Below are 25258 nucleotides of genomic sequence, written 5' to 3' on the forward strand. Positions count from 1 at the left end.
GTAGTGTTGTCATCCATCACTATACTCTTTATCGATCCATTTGTTCCATTAGTCACCAAGAGGTATTTCCAAAATCAATGATCGTAGCGCGATTAGATAGGATTGATTTGGGTCTTTTTCTTCCTTACCTTATGTCTCATTTCTCTCCATTGCTTTTTCTCCTCATCCATAATAATCACCCGCGGTCTCCGGTGGTGCTGTCATCCATCACTATACTCCTTATTGATCTATTTATTCAATTAGTCACCAAGAGGTATTTCCAAAATCAACGATCGTAGCGTGACCGGATGAGATTGATTTGGGTCAAAGCTTGAGTGAAATTTGAAATTGTAACGCACTCAATTCACTCATCAAATCCTTATAAATTAATCTTAGTCATTCCTCACTTTCAACATAGGACTAATTAAGGGTGTCACAATCTCTCCCACTCAATTAGCTAGCGTGCATGTGAGACGAAGTCATAAGCTCTGATACCAAATATCACAACTAGGTTAATTGATATATAACTCTGATTCGATCCAAACCACCGATCAAAATGTTTAATTTGAAATTATCGTAGTACACTCATTAGACCCTTATAAATCAATCTTAATCATTTCCCACTTTCATATAAATCGTCGGTCAACCAACCAGTCGAACCAAATCCACTTGGAATGTAGGATCAGAAGTAGAGGACAAGTAGTGAACCTGTTGCTAACCACTTATCAAAATGTTTAATCTGAAATTATCATAGTATACTCCTCGTACCCTTATAACTCAATCTTAATCATTATCCACTTCCGATATATAATTAATTAAGGGTATCACAAAAACCATCGCAGCCATTGAACCAGGCAGCCGAACCAAATCCACTTGAAATGTAAGATCATAAATAGAGGACAAGTAGTAGTGAATCTGCTGCTTAAACCGAACTCACAAACTTTATTATTATTTTTTTTAACAAATGAAGAGGAAAACAAATATATATTAAACTCACAAACTTGGTGAACATTATTATTGTCTGAGTTTGAAGGGGAAGATTAGCCATTAGTAGGCGTATAGTGATTACAGTTGGGTTTAGTCAACTTACCTTTAGGTTTCCGTCACGAACCCAAGTGCTGTAGATCGATTCATCTTCAACCTCGAAAGGTGAAAACCTTGGGTTCAGGGACAGTAGACATCATTAGATCACTCCTTTTAACTATAGCTCAAAACGTTAAAAATAAAAAAAACTTCAAATTGAACGGGTGCTGCTAAATTTTTTTTTATATAAAAAAATAAAAAATATTTTTATTATATTAAATAACATACATGACGTTCGATTTGAATCTCAGACTTATCACATTATGTAACAATATACTAATTAATCCGAATGTATTACAATATCTCACGCCCACTGAGTTCTCATGGACGACCGGGATGTAGGAAGGGGGGCAAGTATTTAACCATAATGAGGCGTTCCAAATTCCATATAAACCCATGACTAGCACATTAATATTTCCTCAAACCAACAAATATATGAAACAAAAAGAAACATCAGAAAGTCTACAAATTCCATCAAAACCTACGGATTAATATACAACAAGGATGTAAAAATGAGAATGATCAAGAAATGGGTAGAAACTCACAATTAAGAACACATCCTGTTAGTTAGTTCCGTACAACAAAAGCAGCAACGCAACCATTCAGAGTGTTCAGATTGATTAAATTTATATGGAGTCAATTTAGATGTTGATGTTCGTTTCTCAAGAAAGCTGTCTTCTCTCTAAACGCAACTAAAACTTGATAACAATACATGCACACAGTAAATCGATCGATTGAACCCTCAATTGCACATACCTAGCAGGGACCATTCTACGTGAAGGAGCAAATAATGAGCAGCTGTTTTACCAATTTATTTTGCCTGGGATATTGATTCCACCTCGCCCATGGACAACTGAATTGTGTGTATCACTTGATCCTACTCCAACAGAATCCTCCAAGCTAGAACCCATCGGCCCATCAGTGTCCTGTCCTTGCCGGATCAATGCCTCATCTGACAAATAAGCAGCCTCCAGTCTACCCAGACAACGATAGAGCAGAGGACCAAACATGAGCAGGTCCATTGTTCTTAATCCTGAAAATTAACTTGTCATGTTACATGCAACATCCACTATCATTTGAAGTTAACCAGATCGACTGAGACACAAAGGAAAAGAACAAAACAAAAGAACTCCAGGTGCATAACACATCCACCCACTCACCAGACCCCCCCCCCCCCCAACCCCTCGGCACAAGGCACCCCAAAAGAAAAATAAAAGAAAGAAAGAAAGAACCACATAAGAATCATTTGATATAGTTCAAAAGCACACAAACCAGGAGACGCTAAGAAGTATCTATGCAACTCTTGTTTTCATGAAGCAATGAAGTGCATTGATTTTCCTTGTGAGCTACTAGGCAAAAATACTGTGCCAGGAATTGAAACTCACAGAGTAGTTAACGCTTAACTATCAATCTTTTTAATTAGTTCATCATGGCTGTTTATAGTTCCGATATGCTAGTTTGGTAGTTCAGGAACGTAGCAAAAAGATAATTATATCCCATCCCTGAAAATGGTAAAAATGTTGAAGCACTCGATGATGTTCTATCTCAGATTCACATACCAACATGATGCGTCTCACAGTGAGGGCATGTGGAACAATGCTAGTGAAGGGAGCAGAGAATAAAGGAAATTACAATTCATACCATCCCAAGATGTTCAGATATGAAATAATTCAGGTGTAAGCACCATGTCAAGATCCACCTTATTTTGAAATCACACAAGAGGTAGGTTGTCCTAGGTCCTTTGTTCTCTTATGAATAGAATGATCATTGCATATTATACAGGTTTTGTATCTTATCTAAAGTAATATGTAGGTATCTATAACATCCACTCTATCTATGCATTAGATTAGTCAAGTTTTTAGTGATTACAATACTGGATGGAATAAGTTTCTCTTCCTCTAATACTAGATAAAAATCAGAATTTTGCTAACTTTGAAAATTCTTTCAGCGGGAAGATTGAAAGATGGCGAGCTAGCTAGCCTCTTGGTGTAGTTGAAAGTTTGTTCGATTGTGTTCGAGAAAAGTTTAACAAAAGAAAGTTTTCTTATTTGTATAGGATTAAGGTTATGGATGCCTTAAGTGCATATGGTACTAGCTAAACTCAGTAAGGATATACTTACATATAAATATCACTTGGATCAATTTCTGTGAACAAATTAATAAAAAAGCGGAAACCATCAGGGCTGACATCTCTGCACAGAAGACCTGAAAAGAAAAACTTACATAAGTTAAATTTTGGTATTCAATGACAAAAATCTTATCAAAACTTAACATTAGCTATCAAACCTCTGCTTTCAGCAGTCAGTAGGTGCTCCTTGGCAAGAGCAGGGGCAATTCCTAATGTCAGGGCAGCATCGCTGGGGCTTATTCCTGTTCTAAGTGCATCTGGTTTTTGTGCAAGGGAGGCAATTCTCGCAAAGACCTAATCAGATAAACATTTGAAAACATGAATCAAATAAAATAAAATGATGATAAAACAAGGATGCATGCGTTATCTATTTATACAGTGTATGCTTATATTCATTATGTTAGCAGATCTATGAATACAAAATATACAACTACTTCTATAACAACAAAGCAAGGTCGTAAAATCCCAACTATTTGAAGTTGGCTACATGGATCTTTTAGATCCGTTAAAAACATATCTTTAACTAAGAGTAATTAATCATTTTTTATAGTTTCCATCAGGATTTCTTAGATCTTCCTCAACCTTCTCATTCGTCTCTTGAGCACATGTTCATACCGATTTTTCTTCATTTCACCCTTGAAGTGACACCTAAATTGTTCACGAATAAAAATAATTTTTTCCTATCTTTCCTAGTACCTCCGTACATAAACCTCAATATTCTCATCTCAACTATCCAACACTCTTAAGGTCATAAAGCATTGTTAGTCTAACTGTCTTATATATGTTTTTTTAATCTCAAAACTATACAATGATCATACAGGACTCTTGACATCCTTCGTCATTTTAATCAACATGCTTTTTTAATATAAATAATATATCTTTATCAATCTCTCTGTCTTGCTGAATGATTAATCGAAGATGCTTGGAACTTTTACTTGAAATTCTTTGTCTATCCAACTTAACTATATACTCCTCCTATCTATTCCTACGATTACTAAAATTATATCTCATATATTTAGCCTTAGTCCTGACTGATCCAACCTTTAGTTTCTAAGGATTATCAAGATTCAAGACAACTCAAGTTTATTTATTTTCTTTAAACTCTCATCAACTAAGACAATATCAGTAGCAAATATATATGCCAGGGAAGTCTATCATCTAAATGACTAGTAAATTCATTCATTATCAATGTGAAAAAGTAAGAACTTAATGTGAATCATTGATATAGTCTTATACTAAACACAAATTTATTCAACAAACTCACTATAGTTCTAACACTAGTGTCTACATTATCATACATATCATTTCTAACATTAATATAATAAGTGGATACATCTTTCTTTTTTAATCCTACCATAATAATCTCTAGGATCTTAGGTCTTATCTAAATCAATAAAAGTCATATGCAAAAGTTTCTTTTTCTCTTTATACTTTTCATTAATTATCTTAATAAATTAATAGTTTCATTGATCTTCTTAACAAAAAACGAAATTGATTTTCGAAGATATTTTTGTTTCAAACCTTATCCTACTTGTGATTATTCTTTCCCATAGTTATGGCTCATGGTCTTAATTCACCTATTAAACCTATGGAACAATTTTGTATATCACCCTTATTTTTGTCAATTCACACTAAACTCCTTCATTCATTCATCTTACAAGAAATCTTAAAATTTTATTAAATAAGCTAATTAACCAAACTATTGCTTGGTCTCCTAAACTTTTTCAAACCTCAATAGGGTTACTATCAAGTTCCGCACACACCTATTTTTCATTTTTCAAGGGTTTCTTTTACCTCACCAGTTCTAATTTTATAAACAAACCAATAATTACTATATTAAGTCATTTGTAGGATATTCATTAAATAATTTATAATTTTTTTTATTTTTTTCTTAATTTCGTTATTATTAGTAAGTATTATTTGATCTTCATCTTTAATGTATCTAATATTATTGGAATTCCTATACTTTCTTTCTTAGATTTAAAATTTTGATATACAACTCTTTCCATTTGTAGTGCCTAACTTATTATTAAAACTATCATAAGTCTTATATATTATATCTTACCATACCAACATCTCTTTTAGTTTTCTTTTAGATTTTATATATCTTTTAAATTTCTCCCTTTTTTTACCAAATTTTTAAAACATGATTTTTAGTAGCAAATACTTTATAGACTTGCTCATGCCACCACCAACCAGCTCTCTCTTAAAGTTACACAATTACCTTTAATTTCTTCAAGAATCTCTTTGTCAAGCTCTTAACTTATTGGTCATCATAGTCCAGACTCCAAATAATATTAATATTATCCTTGTCTAAGTTTCAAGCCTCTTCTCTTATCATATTCTTAAAAATCTTTACATTATTATCTTTAAAATTTTAGTATCTACTCCTAGTAAAATTTTCTACTATATTTTTTTCTTCTTTTTCTACAACAAACATATAAATACCATTATTTTAATTCGTGTATATATTTACAATTCTTACGTTTAACTTTATCTAACTTTCTAGTGAGAAAAAAAATTCATCTGACTACAATTGTGTCCACTCTAATCAAATGTTCATCTAACAATATTAACAATTGTGAGTTGTGACTATAGTCCTTGTAGTGAGTCGTCATAATTATGAAGTATGAAGTGACAAGATCTAAAATCATACCATCCTTTTCATTCCTCTCCTCATAACTAAAGCCATGCACCCTTTAAATTCATCATACGTTTCTCCTATATGACTATTTAAATCTCCTCCAATAAGTTTTTCAATTATAGATATTCCTTGAATGATATTATTTTTTTCTCAAAAATCTCTTTGATGCTTTACCTCCAAGTTATCCCTTCAAATGGTTATCAGATTAAAAAAACAAAACACATTCATCAGCATAAAAAAGTTGCATCTTTGGTGAAAGGAGTATAAACTATAAACTGAAGAATTTCCAATAGAAGAACATGAAAATGAAAAGAATTAAATATGTAATACCTCCTCATCCCTTCGAGCCTTACTTTGAATAACCATTACACCACTGTCGAACTTTCTAAGCATCACAGGGCTGCTAATAAAAAATAAAAGCTTATAACGCATAGGCAAAAAAAGAAAATAAAACATCCATCTGATTGTTTAGATGGTTTCTAATAGCTAATTTGTGAATTTCTAGTTCCAGCAGTAAAGGAACCTAAAAGAAATGAAGGTTCTATTGTGCATACACATCAAATTTCTCCCATAGGGTGCAAGCTTGAAGAAGATCATCCGGTGAAATCAATGCTGGAAAAGAACTAAACTTCAGAATATACGCTGCATCAAAATAACAAATAAAATAAGATTTGGGAATGCATATACCAGTTCCTCTAGCACGATTAAACAGACAATATACATCTACCAATGCAATCATTCCTCCAGCTCTTTCAAGTGGCAATTTAACAAAATCTGCAAGCTAAAAGGCAACAAGAACAAGAAAGAGAATATTCAACATTAGTACTATGCCTTTTAAAATTGCATTACATAGCAGGCAAAATGAACCAAAAATTTGTCATAAAACTGTGATAAGCCTACAAAATAGTATACCATATGGATAAGCTTATAAACATAATTTTAACAGGTAGCACAAATAACTACTACAAGCAGTCACTTCTCTCTCTCTCTCTCTACAACAAGCGCATGGGCATAGATACATATATATACCTCCATATTTAGAAACATAACATATACCATTTTCAAGGGGTGTCAATGCCTCTCATTAAACCTAATCTACATACAACCCTAAACAAGGCTTAGATTTTGAAATTCACCTCAACTAAGGGTCGCAAGATTCATTAAGACACTTGAGTGTGTGCCCTCATGAGCCTAAGTACCTTAAGTTGAATTTCTGAACTGTGATGGCAGAAGTATGAAGAACATGAAGCTATGTGTTCAAGATTTAGAATCTAGAAGATAAATAAAGGCACTGCATGTGATATGGAATTGAAATTCTCTACTCTACAATCTATGGCTTTCTCAAGTTGAATTGCTGATACATAGTAAACCTTGGTTATTCCCTCCAATATTTATCAAATAATCGAGTAATTATTACTAGTCTCATCTCCTTGTCTGATTTCTTAGCCCCTCAGACCATGTATGTCACTAATTTAATGGTCAGCTGAATTTGGCACAGTAAGGGAAACAAGCTATAGGTTAAGAGTTCAATAACCATGATGCATAATCTATTATCAATAATAATCATCCATGTCACATATTATTTTGTATGTAGCTACACATATTTAGCTGACAAATGCACCCGTTGTATCTTCTTATGAATGTGATCAACAAGGACATGTAACCCATTTTTGGCTTAGGCAAAATGTTCTTGCAGAATACATTCCAGTCTTCAAGAAGGTACCAACCAATTGCAAACAAACAACCAGCATAATTAAATTTAAAAGCTCAACGATGAACCGAACTATAAATAGTATAACAAACAAATTTCAAATGAGGTGGATTAGAATAAGGTCGTAGCTGATATTTTGATAGCATCATCCCCTTACTCTGAGGTGTAAAATAATTCATTCATGAACTAACAAACATTGTTAGCACACAACATTAGTTTTGAGAATTCAACTAAGAAGCAAATATTAGGGGGTTCAACCCAGCAAGTCAAAGCACTGCTGAGATCCTCAAACTATTCCAGCCCATGTAATGGGACTAGCACGACCCATGGGCTAAAGTATAATGACTGTTGAGCACAAGCCATATTGTCACGGCTCACGCCCCGAATTCAATATACAAATGATACAGGTATCCAAAGCATACATGCGGTATTTATTGGTCCGACATGTTACCAGTACATAGATCAATGTAAACTGGCCGGTACATCCAGTCTGGATTTTTACCAAGCGGTACAGGTCCTGTACCAAGCAGTACAGGCCCTGTACTGAGCGGTACACCTTATAAAGGGCTGGTTCCACCCAGTACAGGGTCGGTAGCACCTGATACAGGGCTAGTACAATGGCAATACATGCTCTGTACTAAATGGTTTCTTTTTTTCTATTTCTCAGGATATTTTAGGCTTTTTGTGAAACTCGATACATATCAGCATACCAACACTTGGTACACCAGTACAGACCAATACAGTGCTCTGGACCAACACAGACCAATACAACAGCGATACATGCTCTGTACCAATACAGTGCTAGTTCGAGCCAAAATTGAATTTGAGCCTTGACTGGTATAGTACTGATACATGAAATTGTGAACCTTGGTTCAAGTTACTAATAAAATAACATTCATATGTCTTTATTACAATATTGTTTTAATAACCAATTGTCTTTAACTAAATTATTGAACTTCTTGTGACAAAGCACCTAGCAGTTAAGGAAGACCTTTTCCTTAAGTCTGTTGTTTGTCGCCATTATACGACTGGTCTGAAAAATAAGGTTCTATGGCAAGCCTATAAATTCATAGTACATATCTTTTTACATTAATACATCAATAAACAGATTGAAATCTCACCTACATAATCATGTTGAATAATTAATATATATTATGCAAAAATATGACGTACAATAGTATTAACACATGCACACAATGATCATGCACATCTAGCATTATTAGTCAATAATAGGCACAAGGTCGGATACCCGTAGGATGCTCCCCTAGTGGCAGATTGAATGGCTTATGGACTCGAGATGGGTTCTTATTCTCCCAACAAACGACGGATGGAGAGAACTAATATCGTACCTCAACGACAGACGGAGTGATATCCCTCACCCACCAAAATAGGGACATGTTTCTCCCAACGATAAATGGAAGAAACGTCAAATGCCTAAATTCTGAAAGATAACATCATATGCATAATGCAATTTTCTTTTTAGATTAAAATTATATTCATGATTGAACAAATATAATTTCTAACCTAAACAAAATATCATGATTTTAGAAATATCATTCTATCTCTAGAAATCAAAATTTATCAAAATAAAGAAAATAGTGAAGAAACCTACCTAATTCCTTATGGTGATGTCACCCTTCCCATTACTCTCTTGTAGTCCAACTTTCCTCAGCCAATGTGAAAAATGAAAGCGGGGTATTTGTTGGCTTAGAAAGAGATAAGTTTACATACTTCTTGATTACCTTAGAAACATGTTTAACCAACATATAAGATATGAATAGGAGTTAACAGTAATAGGTGAGCTTCAAGTATATTTTAATTGGTCAATGAAATGCGACAATTACATACATATTCCAATCCATACATAGGAGCTTACACAAACCCTTAAGCCCACGCAAGAGAAAGGTGTTGGAAGCCCCACTTTAGGGTCAATATAACTTCCAAATCAACCCAGCATAGCTTCGATTACCAAGCTAGCAAGAAATGGTTACTGTTTACAACCTGACTCGATGGTACAAGCTGAACTAATTGCTTGATGAGCCTAGGATCATATTGCTCAAGATGTTTAAGCCCAAATTAATGACACTAGGTTTATCTAGCTCTATAAGCCAACACAATCTTCCTCTCACATCAATTCGATGTTTCACAACTTCTCCCATTTAGGACTTGACACTCTTGTCAAGGCCAACAAAACATAGCCAAGAATCATCCCCAATGCAAAGCCTAATCCGATAATAATCCCACACAATAATGTTCCTACTTTATTATCCACGAATAGTCTTTTCCTATTTCCTATTTGAGCTTCTACAGTCTCATAAGTACTAAGTCCAATACCTTTTGTCATGATTGGCTAATGAGACAATAATTTAATGAGCCTAAAACCATACAAACCAAATGCTTATGTGCAAGATAACAATAATAGACTAGTTCTATAAACCAACACAATCCTCCACATGCAAGGAGTTACTACTTGGGGTGTCACAAACATGGCTTAGTAACATTGAATAATATAAAATTATATAGTAATTTTATATTATGCTTGTTTAAATAGATTACCTCTCGAGAAAGTTGTTGATGATATAAAGCGCCAGCCGATTCTTTTGTAACTGGTGATACAATACCAACGCTTAAAAGCCAATCTTGCATCTCTTGCTTAGAACCCATCTCTTCATCATCAGCATTGCCCGAAGAACTTGAACTTGCTAATAACTTCAGCCTCATTTTTTCAGCTAGTTGTACCATATCCTTAGCTTTACTCTACACAGTAAAATTCTCAAGGCTTTTAGCCAAATTCAAGGACATAAAAAACAAAACAAATTTCCTCAGATGAAATTTAATAAATTAACACCGTAATTGCACAAAAGTTATAGACTCAATAGAAATTAAACAAAGAAAACACATGATCCATTTTCAAATAGATAATTTCCATCTGCTTTCTAATATTCTGCAAATGTTGTAAGAATGCTAGCTTGTTTACTTGTTTAGGAATGCTGGCTTGCAACTACATTTCGTAAGTGATATGCTCTGGGGATATGTGCCACATGCTTATAGGTGAGTGCATATTCTATGTTACTTTGTGCATGCAGACTTGAAAAGAATATAGCATTATCCATTTGGCTCTACCTGCATTAGCATGAGTTATCCCTAAGAGTTTTGTTACTAATTGCATTGGAACGTAATAAGATGTCTCAAGAAATTCCAAGAAGTGGTTAGTTAACTTCAATTTGTGGTAGTTATCCTTCTTATAAGCTTTAAAATCTCAACAGACATTATCTACTGTAATAGTTGTTTACAGGTGCATAAAAATAATCTCACTTGCATTTCAGTTGAATATATTAATGAAGCAAATTCATGATCAATCTGGTATTTGGAAATATGGGTCTTACACAAATACATGACAAATGGTATGCACAAGATCGATAAAAATGAATTTCAAGTCTTCAAATAATCAATTTTGAGTCTATACCTATAGATAATTTTTAATTTTAAAATCAAGATTCGATACACTGGAGTTATGCCTTTGATTAAGCCATGTATGACTGGACCAACAATGGACCTGAATTTTATATTCATTTCATATTTTAGTTCCCATTTTAGCACTTTAGGATGAGATCCTTTGATCAAATCTATCTATCTGAATGATAATTCATAGTGGATTCTTGCATTCAATAAAAGTCCCACACCCATGTAGGAATATGTTGAATGGGAACGTCTTAGGTAAAATAAAATTATCCATTCATGTCTCCTTGAGACTGATGCCTCATCCAATGAGATAGATATATAATCCCACAAAAGCGTTGCAAGACATGATCATATAATCAGTAATGGTCCATGTTATCAAAATTGTAACATATAAAATTTAAAATTTAAAATTTAAAAACAACCTCATTGATAAAATAATATATTTAAGAAAAATGTCATAGAAGAGAACATGTCATAGAAGGACAATAAAGATTAAAAAAAGATAACAGAAACAATGATTGCAAACTAGAGGATATCCACAAAAAGAATCTACTGTCTAGTAAGAGTACCATGTCTAGCACTCGTATAAGCACTAATTCCATGTCTTATGCAATCACTAGCACATGTATTATGATTGTTTATAGAGTAAATGTAGCTTTTTTATAAAAGAAGTGCTCCTAGATTTTCTAACCTAATAATGTGTTATGTAAGGAGATGGTTCATGGATAACAAAAAACACTGTTTATAGAGTAAAGGTAGCATTTTAACAAAAGAAGTGCTCCTAGATTTTCTAACCTAATAATGTGTCATGTAAGGAGATGGTTGATGTATAACAAAAAGCATCTAAATTACTTGTAAAAAAATAATATTGCATTCAGATACTTGGGAGTTCATGCAACAAATATTCCTTGTTTCATGAATTTAGTAAAGCATACAGCTGCTATTGGCAAATTTCAGCATCGTTTCGGCAACAACTACAACAAGCAAATAAGATGTACAGTAAGAGAAAATATTCATAGCAATCAAAAAGTGGTCGTTGATATAAAAAAATCCTAAGTATTATAATTCTTGCTCAAAAAATTGTCGTTGATATAAATAAGGAAAAAAAGACCAAAAGAAATGGCTAATTTAGTTTCATTTGTCATCTTCCAAGAGTTTAAAAGACTAGGAATAGTGGTTCATATCTTTTTTATATGCGAGTCAAGATTTTATCTGGACTTAACCTACTTGCATGACTTATCAACCGTGAGGCTATGTTAACATCTAACTTGTCAAGTCAATAAACATGTACTGCGATTGTCAAAGAACACTGTGTTGTTTCAAAAGAAAAAAATATATTTGGGATTGTCATAAATTATGATGTTTAAGTATTTAGCACATCAGCTACATGCTTGATAAGAACAATTAACCTAGTACATGAAATGAAAGAGTTCAAGAAGGAAGCACCGAATCCACCATGCCTGGTTATTATTACTGCAAAGCAGAATACAGTAACAAAAATGAGCGAAGCTCCTCTGCCAACTGATATAATGTTGCAGAGGAAGAAGCTGTTAATGACTATAAATCTCGAGGATCATCCATGGACGTCAAACAGCATTGTGACCGAATTCAATTACTATGTAATGGAGCAAACTATAGCTATATCTTGACTTTAACGAGGAGTTGGAGAAAAAACCATGAGAGCGTTAAGGTCCTGGAACGCCTCCTGCAAGCTCTTATCCGTGCTCTCCCACAATTCTTGCTCTTTCCTTAGAATTCCCGATACCCCAACCACCGGCATCCTCACCCTCGCCGCAGCCGCCATCTGAGGCTCTGCTATTCCCGAGTCAGTATTCCTATTTTCTGCCACCGCCGCAGCCTCCCACTGCCTCGATCGCAGCACCTCCAATAGCCGGCAATAGAACGCGTCGGGATCGTTCTTCCCTCTCATCACCACCGTGATCACCTCCGACCGCACGCCGTCCTCGGCGATCCTCCCATCGGGCGACACCGACACCTGGACGCGGATCCTAGGGCTGGCGAACATGCTGCGGATGGACTTCTTGGGGGGATAGGCGTGGACGACGGCGGCAAGGGGGGCGGCAAAGCCGGCCGCGGATTGTTCGTCGATCCAGAGGAGACGGTGGGAGGTAAGGACGAGAAGGCCGGAATGGAAGGGAGCGAGGCCGGGGTTCTCGCTCTCAAGGTCGACGGCGGGGAGGAGGCAGCGCTCGACCTCGCCGGGGAGAAAGACTGGGCGGCCGGAGGCTGTGAGGGAGACCGGCGGCAGCCAGTTCGCCGCCATGGGATCCCCGCCGAGGATGCTAAGGTAGGGGTCAAAGCACCAGGTCGGCGGAGATGATCCCGTCAATTGCTTATTCGAGTAATCTTCCGTGACGGTTTTGAGCAGACCGGGGTTGGCATTCGGCGTTGCTTTTGTTTTGTGTTATTCTGTTTTTCGAAATATAATCTGGCAACAGAAGCGTGCAATTTCTCCGGCAACACTGTTTTTCTGTTTTATTTTGGAAGGACGAATCGTAGGATAATTTATGGAAGAAAAAAATCTGTAATAATTATTTTTTATTAAAAAATTATTAGATGATTATATAGTGAATAGCGGCAATGTCCCATGACTCATCGATATGAGATTGAGTATGATAATATTTTATGAGGTGACGAGAAATCTATGATACTGTCCTCCACCAACTCTTTTATCTTTTGTTCCTCCGCTTCTTTTTCCTCGTTCACATTTGTCTCCTCCTCCTCCTCCTCTTCCTCTTCTCACTTTATTTTTATCTATTTTCTTCTGTTATTTTAGAAGTTAAACATAAAAAAGTCTTTAAACATTTTTTAAACTTCAATTTGTTTGTTGTATATTATTTAAATATAGATATTTAGAATATTAAGGATATTTTTATATCGGTCGGTGAGTTCTGATGAATTTAGCTAATTGTACACCCCCAGTTGTTTATTTATTTTTCTTCGATAACTATTTTAAATTGGACAAATGGGACAGACCAGAAGCGATCATCAAGGTCATAGAGTTGAACTGATTTCTCCTTTTACCATATGACTTAGGTTCGAAGCCCACACTTGGCCTGCACGCAAGCAACAGTCAACGTGCCCATCCTAGGCATCAACTTGACAAGACTCTCCCCTAATCTAGCGCTGACTTTGTGTTTCTGGTGTCATAGTTGACGAGCATTCACGAGATAAGGCCGAGCTAGTGGATTCTGGTATTTGTTGGCAGATATAGTTGTTGGATGCATTTATTCTTTGATGTTAGCAGAAGGATCTGATCTGATTGATCTGCGATCAAAGTAAGAATCAGGTTTGGAAGTTGCACAAAATCACAACGAAAAACTCTACAGGTCGTCCATATCTATTGATTGAAATATGTGAGGGTTATCATACTCTCTTACACCAAAGAGTTCACGTTAGGGAGACATAAAATATTTATGGTAATTTTTTTTACAAAAACCAAAGAGAAAGTTGACGAAGAAAATAGGAAAAAGATAATCTAAACACTTGTCAATATTATTTCTACGATGTTAAAAATCTTATAATAACAAGTTGGAGTTATTTTTTTTGACATATATATATGTATATATATTATGAACTTGGACTTGAAGAGTTTCCAGTCAAATCGTTCATGATCAATATATATCAAGTTAAACATAAATTCAATTCAAAAATTTAGACTCGTAAATTATAGGTCAAACTCAATACATGTCACCCGACATATGAATATTTTCTAGGTGAAACAAGATCGCCGCCAATTATTTGCTTATTTATTAGCAGGTTCACCATGAAATGGGGACTATGCAGCTTCTGGGATGACCAACACTCTCCTTTTCTTGTTTATCCATCTGTTTCTTCTGCCTCCCACACTTTGCATAGACTAGCCTTCCTTTCTCCATCGTCTGTTGGGAGATCTCAAATGGATTGCACCAGCCTAGTCCGTGTTGCCGCCAGCAGGGAGAAAACCAAGGGAAGGTGTGCTAGCAGCGAGGGCCACACATGGACAAAAGAGCTTCATAGGATACTATGTATGCAAGGAGGAGAAGACGACATGAGCTATGCGAAAAATTCCGAGGCTTCTGCTGCTGCCATCACGTCATCCAAGCCACTGCTCATGGAATCCATCCGATCCATGAAGCTCTTTGTGTCGGAGGCCTGTATTAGGATTGCAGACTTAGGATGTGCCACGGGCTACAACACGCTGTCCACCATGGAATTGGTAGTCCAGAACCTGAGGCTGCGCTACGAGAAAGAGTGTGATCATGTGCCCGAGTTCGAGGCGTTCTTCTGCGATTTGCCATCGAACGATTTCAACTCCCTCTTCCGGTCCTTGCAGGTCGACTCGTCTTGCAGTTCATCCAGGAAATCGTATTATCCAGCAGGTGTGCCTGGTTCATTCTATGACCGGCTGTTTCCCAAAGAGAAGCTTCATTTGGTTGTTAGCCTGAACGCCCTGCACTGGCTTTCCAAGGTGAGTTTAGCACCTCTCATCTTTCTTTTGAAGTTGTGCAGTGGAGTGGAAACTCGTTTATGTTATCATACTACCCTATGTATGTATGATGGCGATTTCTTGTACTAGTGATATTATGGGCAGGGCTAGACATCTTTTAGGACGGCATTAGCTAATTCATGATTTGCATTCGTTCCATATCTTGATTCTCACCCTTACTATGAGCGCCTTGCAAGAGAGAAATGGGAAGAAAAGAAGAAGAAGAAGAAGAAGAAGAAGAAAAAAAAGATAGATAAAGAAAAGAAAAGAGAAGATCAGAGAGGACGTACGAGATGGAAAGAGAGATGGATCACAAGGAGAGGAACTGGGGACGGTGTATTTAACTTGATTCTCTCCTAATTGGTACGAAAACCCTGTTTGAATGATATATATATATCCTTGCTTTACTGTGAATGATTCAGTAGATACCAGCTGTTGTGTTGGACAAGCAGTCCAAGGCGTGGAATAAAGGCCGAGCATGGATAGATGGAGGCAGGAAGGAGGTGGTGGAAGCATACGCGAAGCAGTCCGAGGAGGACCTCAAGATGTTCTTGCGATGCCGAAGGGAAGAGATGATGGAGGGAGGGATGCTGTTCATAGTGATGGCTGGGAGGCCTCAGTTTCAGGAACCTGAGAACCAATTAGGCGACCCGGACTCACGAGCCAAGCACCCTTTCACCCACTCCATGGATCAGGCATGGCAGGACTTACTGAATGAGGTTTGCATGCCAACTTCAATTCACTTTCTCTCTTCTTTTCTAAAGGTAATAAGAAGACGCCCAACATAGACGTCAGAAACCTCCTCTCCCACCTTAAAACCCGCATGACACGATATCCTTGTCCATTTCCCTCTACTACCTCTCTTGTCTCCATCTTGATTTCAATAATTGTCATCTCTCTTTCTTGCTCTATTTACTTTGCAGCTTTGGGGGGGGGAGGGAGGATTGCTTTGTTGAATCGCCGGTCCTACCTCCTCCACTCAGTCTTATGTCCTTCCGCCATCTGATCTTTCATCACAAGTCCATAATCATCGGAAGTTGGCTTTTTCACATAATTACTCTGCTCAAAAAACCATTCCAGTTCCAGAAAATTATGCTTCAAATCCGAGTGTTCTCTTCTCGAGTCGGTGAAGCGGCGGTCGGTCTCATCTTGTACGGGTTGCATTGAACAGGGATTGATCGATGAAGATACAAGAGACATGTTTAACATCCCTGCCTACATGAGGAGCGTAGAAGAGGTTAAGACAGCATTCGATCGATGCAGTGGATTCAAGATCCAGCAACTGGAGTTCCAGAAAATTATCGAGCACTCCAAGGAGAAACAACAGGAATGGATCAGGGATCCAGATTCGTACGGCCGAGCCAAAACTAATCTAGTACGAGCAACACTGAAGCCTATCGTCGAGGCACATGTCGGAGACATCGCCGAAGAACTGTTCGAGCGATTTCAGACGAGGATCTCCAAAGACATCGACATGCTCCATAAAACCTGTTTTTATGGCGTCGTTGTCGTGTGTGCCATCAGGATGCCGGATTGACTGCTTAGCAAATCTTGTACACAATGACACTGAGAATAAGCATCCGAGAGTGAAGTGGACAGAAACCAGTCGTCCATGTTTATTCTTTGATGTTTTCCTTGTTCTTTTTGGGGTGATCGATCCGTAGCTATTCACGTCGTTTGATGGTTGTTTTGGTTTAGGTCTTAGTTGCTTCCTTCTTCTGGTGACTGTTCCTTTACGTGTTCTGCTCTCAGCTAAAAATCCACCCCAAGGCATAATAAATATATATCTTGAGACTAATGACAGTATTTACTGCATATTATGAGTTAAAAATGAAAATATACAAGAATACACCAAAAAAAAAAGAAAAGGAACAGTGTGGAGATATGGTGACTTGCCGCTGCCTGCAACCATATCACATATACCAAATTCATCATTCTTGAGATAATTATGAGATGAAATAATTGGTGTAAATTTCTTGGAATCGTCATGCATATTGTCCAAGAAATAATAAACATTATCGATACACACAAATTAAGATTTAGCTTCATGCCATTAAATTTCTCTTAATGGATCGTAATTGTGCCAACGACACCATCATAAGCTCGTGAGAGAGATTGGGATATGTGTGGAGCATGCACTGTACTACGTTTGATAGACATGATGTGACAAGATCAAAATATATTGTCTGCACCAGGACATGCAGCATTGAAGCCATAATTCTAAATGTTGGCATCAATTAATTTGAGGTTACGTCAATTGCAATCATTAGATCCTGGGGGTATTCGTTGACTTCAATTTACTGGCCTTGTTAGATTGCCTTAACCATGAAATGAGCCATGCTGTGCATTAACTCGAACTAAACTTTAGGATTATGCATGCAAATGTTACATGGACCTAATACACAAAGCTTGTTTGATGTGAAAACCCAGCACTCTTTACATCCATTCTACGTCTTCTTATTGAATTATTGGGACATACTATAGTAGATCTATCACATATATCTTTAAATACCGCTTGTCGCACAACTTGCCCTTTAAACATCCTGCTAGCCTTTGCAATAGGATGAAATTGTTCTTTTGTGACTTGGCATCAAAATCTTCTTGTCGTATAATTTACCTATATTCTCCGAAGAATAAAACTAAGTACTTCAAATTTTCTAATCCTAATAATAGGAGGAACATTGGAGACATCCTTTTTTACCAATAGAAAACATCTCGATTATATTAATTATGGTTAGTCTACTTATCTGCATCTGTCCTACCAAACATTATTGATGTATACACTTTGTTGATTACCGTCTCGAGCATGAATGAGAAAAAGAAAAGGTAAAAATTCAGTCAGCAGGGAATCAAAATGGAACGCATGCATTTCTTTACCTTAATATTTGTTGGTGAACTGATGCACCATCGCTGGTGAGTCAGCATGGCCTGGTCCATGGGTTGATGTCGGGAGTCTACGATCGATTGAACAAGGTGCTGAGGTTGATCACACCTGCAGGTCGGGATGCTGGGTCTATCTAAGGGAAGGCGCCTCTCGATCGGGATACTAGCGTCGTCTTCGGAAGGGCATCTCTTGGTCGAGATGGTCGCGCTTCCGAGGGTGACCACACTCCTGCACAGAAGGCCCACGTCGAGAGGTTCTCGACTTTGGCCCCTCGATGATTAAGTTAGTGCTTGATTCTCTCCTTTTTTTTTTCCTCCTCCGGCCAGATGTCGGTCATGAGCTTTTTATACTACTATGTGAGGATCGACCGTACATCGGCTTGGCACAGTGATCGATCTCCAAGGGGCGAGGTGGTACCTTCGTACGGTCGTCGTCCCGGAATGCACGAAACGACACCATATGGCACCGTCTCGAGCTTTCCGGGATGGGATGTGTCGAGAGGTGCCTTGTACAGTTCCTGCCTCGACGCGTGGAAGTGCTCTTCATGCTAACTTGGCGGTGGCGTGGCGCGGCGTTGGTTGTGACGTGACTGGAACCGAAAATATGCTTTATCAATATTAATAATCAAATAGGTTTGGATGGATAGGATTAGATAAACAAGTACCCAAATATTATATAATGGGACAAGTTTGGATATCTAAAATGATTAGTTCGATAGATAAAGAGAATTTAACGTACATATATATTAGTCTCCAAGAAAAGTATGATACCGTCCGTCAGGCGCAGCTATGATAATGATGCAGTCAGGCCACGACTGGAATGCCAGCCATATCGTCCAAGCTGCAACTCTCAGTTAAGGCCTGTTCTTATGGCACAACGTTCTGGGATCAATGACAGCCATCATCACCGCTCAGGGAAACTCCCGTTGCTGCCCCAGTGTCCTTTGCTTCCCTCTCCTGATCACTCCATCTCCTTCATCTTTTCAAGTCATTCATCCCTCATTTGAGGGGTGGAGTGCAAGCACAAGATAAAGAAGAGCAGCAACTGTGCAACCTCGTTCTCGGCTTCCTGGTTCCAGGTTCCAAGTCATTCATCCGTTCCCGTACGGATGGGGAGTAAGGGAAGATTCGAAGTCGAAGATGAATGTGACTCGTGGATGGAAGGATCCCTTTCCCAAGCGAGATGTCTTTTAGAGAACTAGCAACGTATGACCCACACGTCAAAACGGATCATCACATAAAGGACACGAAATAAATTCTCCTCCACGTGAACGTTGGCAAATTATGAACGCCAACTATTATTTTGTGGAGCAAATCGATGTGGTCTATGAAACTGGAGGCATACGTACATGAAAGATTGCAGCTGGAGACTCGCTGATTGTCCAGGAGATGCGTACGACTTGGGTCCATGGTCACTGTTTCTTCATGTGGATATGCATCCACCATGTTGTGCGGAGTGTTTGATGATCCGAGCTATCCAAGTTACTGGAGGCAGTGAACGGCCCGGAAATGTCCTTGTTTCTTCGGAGTGACCAGAATACCTCGCAGCGACAACATCCCAGAAAAGCCTGCACGCGAAAGACCGATTGTATGTGTCGCCGAATTCTTATTTTCGTCTCTTTGACGGATGCATTAATATTAATTAACTCGTCTTTATTCGAAGGATAATAACAAGTTTAGTATAACATAAAATCTCTAATATGTTATAAGTTATGTGAAAAACTTTCATATTAAAATTAAAATCAAATAACATTAAGATACGTACCTTTCGATGTTATTTGAAAAAAATCTTTGTTTGATTTGTCATCCGAATCCGAATATCACAATAACATCGATCTACGAGGAGAACTAAATATTTCTTTTTCTTTTTTCCTATTTTTTCATAAAACCATCGGAGAGAAAAATCATAATCTCTCAACATCATTCTCTATCACATAAGTCGTTAAAGGATCTAAGATAAATTATTAAGAGAATTATTATAATATATATATTTTTTTCTATTGACTAATATCTATCATCTGAATTTAATTAATTATATTATATATCTTATCCAATTATAAAGGATCATATAATCTAACAATAAATATATAATATATCTTAATATTTTAGTGTAAGGGTGATGCTTTCCAAATTGACCATGAGAGAGTATATAAAGTTTTTGTTGACTTGGGTTCAACAACAGTATTCCTTATATTTATTTTTCTTAAAATAATGTTTTTTTTTAAATTAATTTTCTAATTAATTATTTATTTATTGATATATGAAATTTCTCGTTACTTAAAATAAAAAAAAAAAGTTGAAAATGTATTATCGATCCACTATATTTAAATCATCGATCTTTTCTGACAGTTGTAAAAGGTTTATACAAAATCCCTTTCCAGCACTAACTTTACTTTACAATTCAATCAAACTTATATTTGGAATAAAAATAAATACCATAAAATTGATTTGATTAAAATAGTTAAGTGATTGGGATGAAAAATAATAAGATGATATAACCGCGCTCCGAGTGAGTTTAAACGGTGGATGTTACTTCTCGCATAAAGAATCTTGTGTGTCACCACCGACGTCATCTGTCTGGACCAGTTGTGTCATCGATTGCGTACGAGACGCGACGGCGTGTGAGATCCGTCGTCCGTTCTCCCAGCGTAAGCCCATCTTGTCCGTCAAAGGTCTCCCATGAACCCCTACCAACAGAGGCGGTTTAAGTTCCATTCAATACGTTCAACACGAGGGCACGGTAACCGCAAGGATTCTTGATCCAGTCGCTCGTTGGGAAGATGGAATCCGGGTCCGATGATCCCTCGGAGCTAGCTCGCGGGCGGCGCGCCGTTCTCTCCGCCCACCTCGCCACTGACCGCTGTTCCTTTGGCTTAACTCCGGCATTGGAGAGATCGTCTGCCCTTTCTCTCGAGGCATCGCGGCCGTCCGTAAACCTCGGGGGTATGCAATTTCTTCCTCTTCTTTTTTCGATTCTAGTAGTTGTTGGAATATATTTCTCTTTTTTTTTGTTGGATTGCGTTGGTACAAGCTGAACCACTCCCAAGCATTGCTCTTAATATACTTCGTTGTTAATCGTTAGACGTTTATCTGGAGGATTATATTCTAGGGTTGATTTGTTGTGATCTCTTGATGTCATTTCAAGGTGGTGCAATTGGCAAAGTTCGGCTAAGAATTAATTCAGCTTAAAGTTGCTATTCCAATGTTCTTATGGGTTTTCATTCTTGCTTTATTTATATTTATAAAAAAAATCATATTTTTATATAATCATCTAGTTGTCTAATCAGTTCTTTTTCCTAATAACCTCGCAGAAGCTAAAAGCTACTTTACACTGATATCAAATATATGACTGGGAGAGACTGATAGGACCTTTGGTAGATTAGTACCGGTACAAATGACAAGGGACTCTAGCTATATGATCCGGGTTACCTTAACACTGCGCCGGTTCGGTCTTCCATTTGTTATATGGATGGAGATGAAGGGATACTTCGTTACAGAGGGTATCGATCGAGGAGCTAGCTGAGAGGAGCACGTTCCTTGAGGTGGCCTATCTATTAAGTTGCCCACGATCAACTTATTACTATGATGTTTGATTGATTTCTTGGATATCCGTTCCTAACCTGATTGCTTTTCAATGTGTGGGAACTTGCCTTCCGAAAGCCAGCTAGCAGATTGGGAGTTTGCAATTTCTCAGTACTCTGCTGTTCCACAGGATGTCCTGGTTCGTCTTTGTTTCCACTGTTATTTGAATTGCTTGTTGGCTTCATTTGGCATGTGGAAATCAACCTTCTGTTCTTTTATTTCTAGTTTGAGTCTATAGATATATTGTGATTACTAATACTGTATCATTAACTATTCTGATTTTCATAGCATTGTACACTTCTCCTTTTTAGGGTATTATACAAGCAATTGCACACGACACCCACCTTGTCAGTGCATTGAGTGCTCTTTCTCTCTTCCATCCAGATGCATACCCTGCTCTCAGGGTAAGCCTTCTATACACATCAAGGTTATCTGGATAGTTCAAGAATAAAGGTACATGTGTGAGTGTGTGTACTTGCATGTATGCAGTTCTGACCACTATAAGGCCATTTCAATCTATGTAAGTGTATTCTTTGGGTTTTTTTGGTTGTAATGTTGAAGTTTTTCTTTGTCATAAGCCTAGGATGTGTATTGTTTTCTACAATTGAGTATAGTTTCTTTGGAATGCATCTCATCTGCTGTCATCCAAATCTCATATCTATATACAACTTTATGTTTCTGGAAACGAAGTAAAAAAGAATACTCTCTTAAGACTAGTCTGTTTCAGCTCAAAATTATAAAATAGACCACTTTGTATCTTTATGCACTTATGCTTAATATGATACCTTCTAAAATTATATTCTTAATGATCCCAATTGGCAATGTTGTTAGGTTCACATGCATCACTCTTTGAGCCTAGTTTGATCCCCTGAAAATAATGAGGGAAGGTTTGACACTAATATCTGAATGAATGGAAAAGGCCAGTGTCAGATGCCTTGCTATATGTGAGTCAAGTGCATGAAGCATATGAAATCCTAATGATTTGTTTTGTCTTGCAGGGTCAAGATCTTTATAACTCAAAGCAAGTTAGAGACAAGCAAATTGTGCGAGTACTTGGAAATGGATGCCTAATTTTTTTATCATGCATTATTTTGATATGCTTATACTATATTAGCCTGGATATGTAAAAGCATTGTGATGACATCCTCTAGTTTTTGCTGGCATTACCTTCAAGTTCTGGAAGCTTATATTCATTCAGTTATAAAAAATGATTGTAGAATATTTATAGCTTCAAGATGGTTCATTACTTTTCTTCTAAATAAGACTACCTGTTTTGTTTTTGAATCGCTAGGTACCAACAATTGCAGCTTCAGCTTGCTTGCGGTTAGCCGGAAGGCCTCCAGTTCTCCCTTCCAACAACTTTTCATATTCAGAGAACTTCTTATATATGTTGGACTCACTGTAAGACTGGTGTGACTTTTCTTTTATTCTATTTTTCAGTCTACTTCATTTCCAGTTTGCTTTTGCTATAGATAAGTATAAGGATAGCAAAGGTTGAGAGAAATGAGCATAAATTAGCTCTCAAGTTGGGTAAAGAACTTTGATTTTCATGTTATCCTTAATACCACAAGCTGATAACCTTTCAATTGCATTTTAGGGGTAATCGATCATATGTCCCTAACCCTCAACTCTCAAGGGTTCTTGATATACTTTTCATCCTACATGCGGAACATGAAATGAACTTCTCCACAGCTGCTGTCAGGCATCTTGCTTCAAGGTACATAGGTCCTCTCCATGGTGGGGCTAATGAGGTACAACATTAGTTCTGTTGTGTCTTTGTTTTATTGCAGTTTATATTTCACTGTAAATTTAGTTAATCTGTGAATTCTTCATGGTAATCTTTTTTTTTTAAATTTTAAAACCAGGTCTTTTTGCTTGTGATATATGTTATTTTCCTTGCCATCTTTTTATCCATGGTTTATTAGACAATACATGCAGCATTAGTTATGTTGTATTTTTGTTTTTTTTTCACAGTTTTTTCTCTCTTATAACCAGGTCTTTTTGTTTGTGATGTATGTTATTTCCTTACTGTCTTTTTACCCATGGTTTATTAGACAATTAAATCATTTTTTGATCATGGGATTGATTGGCCGTAGTTTTTTTCATCAGCCTAGATTTTTGCAAATACTTATGGAATTTTGAGAAGCAAATAGGAAACATCTCTAAAGTTGTGTTGAATATCTTGTGCATGACACGCTGTCCTTAAAATGCTGAATGAAATTGGACAAGTCGAGAACATTCCAGGGTTCATTGAGGGTGTGAAAAACAGGTAATACTTGTTATGCTTGTATTTGTTATACATAGACACTGCTAGAGTGATTGATTATTTCATTTTAGATCATTTATTGCTGAATGAGACTTAATTATTTAAAACTATTTCAAATGCTGGCATTACAGAAAGCGGAAATTATCGGGTTTTGGACATCGTGTCTACAAAAACTATGATCCTTGTGCTAAGGTCATCTGTAAGTTGGCTGAGGAAGTTTTCTCAATTGTTGGGCATGATCCTTTGATCGAGGTTTCCTTGTTATCTTGTTATTTCTATGAAATTCAGTAATATTCTTTATTAAAAATTAAATACTCAATATAGTCCTTAGTGAAATTGGTTTCTGATACTTCATCATGTGTTTTGGGAGTATGATGTGTTAATCTCATATAGCTGTTAGTTTTCTTGATTGTCGGGTGTGATCCTTTGGTTGACGTTTCCTTAGTTGCTACCTAGTTATTTCTTTGATTTTCAGTAATCATCTTTATTAGAAATTAGATACTTAATATAGTCAATTCTTAGTGAAGTTGGCCTCTGATACTTCATCATCTATTTTGGAGTATGCTGTGTTAATCTCACGTAACAGTTAGTGTGCTAAGCCTGTGAGGCCCACCAAGGCTTTTAGCCATATGCTTTGTGCATCTCATTAGAAAAGCAAAGCCCACAAAGGTGTTCCATATGATATTGTCATAGTTTTTCCTTCATAAAGATGAGATCATCAAATTTTATCTTTTATTAAATTGGGAATTTTCCGGTTTCTGGGAATAGCAGAACTAATTGACTGGTCGCTGCTTTATTGTCCCTTTCACTGTTTTTCTCTAACGTCATGCTATTTGCTTTACCTGACTTGTGCTTCTTCATTCTGTTAACTATTGTTGCTTTGTTATATTTTGAACTTTATGTTGCTATGCTTTTAAATTCTTCTTCTTTTTCTCTGTGTTTGTGTTGTTTTTGTTGCTACACTACCTGTTGCCTTTCTCTCTTTTTTTTTAGCCATTGAAATGTTGACTTCAATGATATACCATTTGGGC

General features: G+C 36.9%; 2 protein-coding genes and 1 long non-coding RNA gene across 11 annotated transcripts; 2 read left to right on the forward strand and 1 right to left on the reverse strand.

Annotated features, from left to right (window-relative positions):
- Positions 1-1651: 1651 nt before the first annotated feature.
- On the reverse strand, positions 1652-13423 carry LOC135616395 (vacuolar protein sorting-associated protein 36-like). 2 transcript variants are annotated; one of them, XM_065115588.1, is made up of 8 exons: positions 12683-13423; positions 10102-10302; positions 6522-6615; positions 6389-6446; positions 6165-6237; positions 3349-3484; positions 3183-3267; positions 1652-2095 (listed from the first exon to the last, which is right to left on the reverse strand). In XM_065115588.1, the coding sequence occupies exons 1-8, from the start codon at positions 13289-13291 to the stop codon at positions 2038-2040; spliced, it is 1314 nt and encodes a 437-aa protein (XP_064971660.1). In that variant the 5' UTR covers positions 13292-13423; the 3' UTR covers positions 1652-2037. The 2 variants fall into 2 exon arrangements, with proteins under 2 accessions (XP_064971660.1, XP_064971666.1); XM_065115594.1 differs by having other exon boundaries at positions 6165-6234; positions 12683-13421.
- Positions 13424-14825: 1402 nt separating this feature from the next.
- On the forward strand, positions 14826-17187 carry LOC135636508 (gibberellic acid methyltransferase 2-like). The gene is made up of 3 exons (XM_065148209.1): positions 14826-15478; positions 15922-16215; positions 16668-17187. The coding sequence occupies exons 1-3, from the start codon at positions 14927-14929 to the stop codon at positions 17031-17033; spliced, it is 1212 nt and encodes a 403-aa protein (XP_065004281.1). The 5' UTR covers positions 14826-14926; the 3' UTR covers positions 17034-17187.
- Positions 17188-21083: 3896 nt separating this feature from the next.
- On the forward strand, positions 21084-24571 carry LOC135616405 (uncharacterized). Of its 8 annotated transcripts, none has more exons than XR_010488332.1 (7): positions 21084-21322; positions 21691-21921; positions 22040-22100; positions 22273-23362; positions 23559-23712; positions 24071-24230; positions 24359-24571. It is a non-coding gene; the product is annotated as an uncharacterized LOC135616405 (long non-coding RNA). The 8 variants fall into 8 exon arrangements; XR_010488336.1 differs by having other exon boundaries at positions 23559-23678; XR_010488331.1 differs by having other exon boundaries at positions 22273-22365; positions 22793-23362; positions 23559-24230.
- Positions 24572-25258: the final 687 nt, after the last annotated feature.

The sequence above is a fragment of the Musa acuminata genome, chromosome BXJ1-3 (assembly GCF_036884655.1).
Source record: "Musa acuminata AAA Group cultivar baxijiao chromosome BXJ1-3, Cavendish_Baxijiao_AAA, whole genome shotgun sequence".
In the NCBI taxonomy this organism is placed as follows: domain Eukaryota; kingdom Viridiplantae; phylum Streptophyta; class Magnoliopsida; order Zingiberales; family Musaceae; genus Musa; species Musa acuminata.

What these genes read in the sequence shown, in the direction of transcription:
- LOC135616395 (XM_065115588.1), bottom strand. Translation starts at nt 13,291, where the DNA reads ATGGCGGCGAACTGGCTGCCGCCGGTCTCCCTCACAGCCTCCGGCCGC. An exon ending in AGGACCTTAACGCTCTCATG is followed by an intron (nt 10,303 to 12,682) that starts GTTTTTTCTCCA and finishes TTTACTGTGTAG; the next exon opens with AGTAAAGCTAAGGATATGGT. An exon ending in CTATGGGAGAAATTTGATGT is followed by an intron (nt 6,238 to 6,388) that starts GTATGCACAATA and finishes ATTTTTTATTAG; the next exon opens with CAGCCCTGTGATGCTTAGAA.
- LOC135636508 (XM_065148209.1), top strand. Translation starts at nt 14,927, where the DNA reads ATGGATTGCACCAGCCTAGTCCGTGTTGCCGCCAGCAGGGAGAAAACC. An exon ending in CCCTGCACTGGCTTTCCAAG is followed by an intron (nt 15,479 to 15,921) that starts GTGAGTTTAGCA and finishes ATGATTCAGTAG; the next exon opens with ATACCAGCTGTTGTGTTGGA. An exon ending in GGCAGGACTTACTGAATGAG is followed by an intron (nt 16,216 to 16,667) that starts GTTTGCATGCCA and finishes TGCATTGAACAG; the next exon opens with GGATTGATCGATGAAGATAC.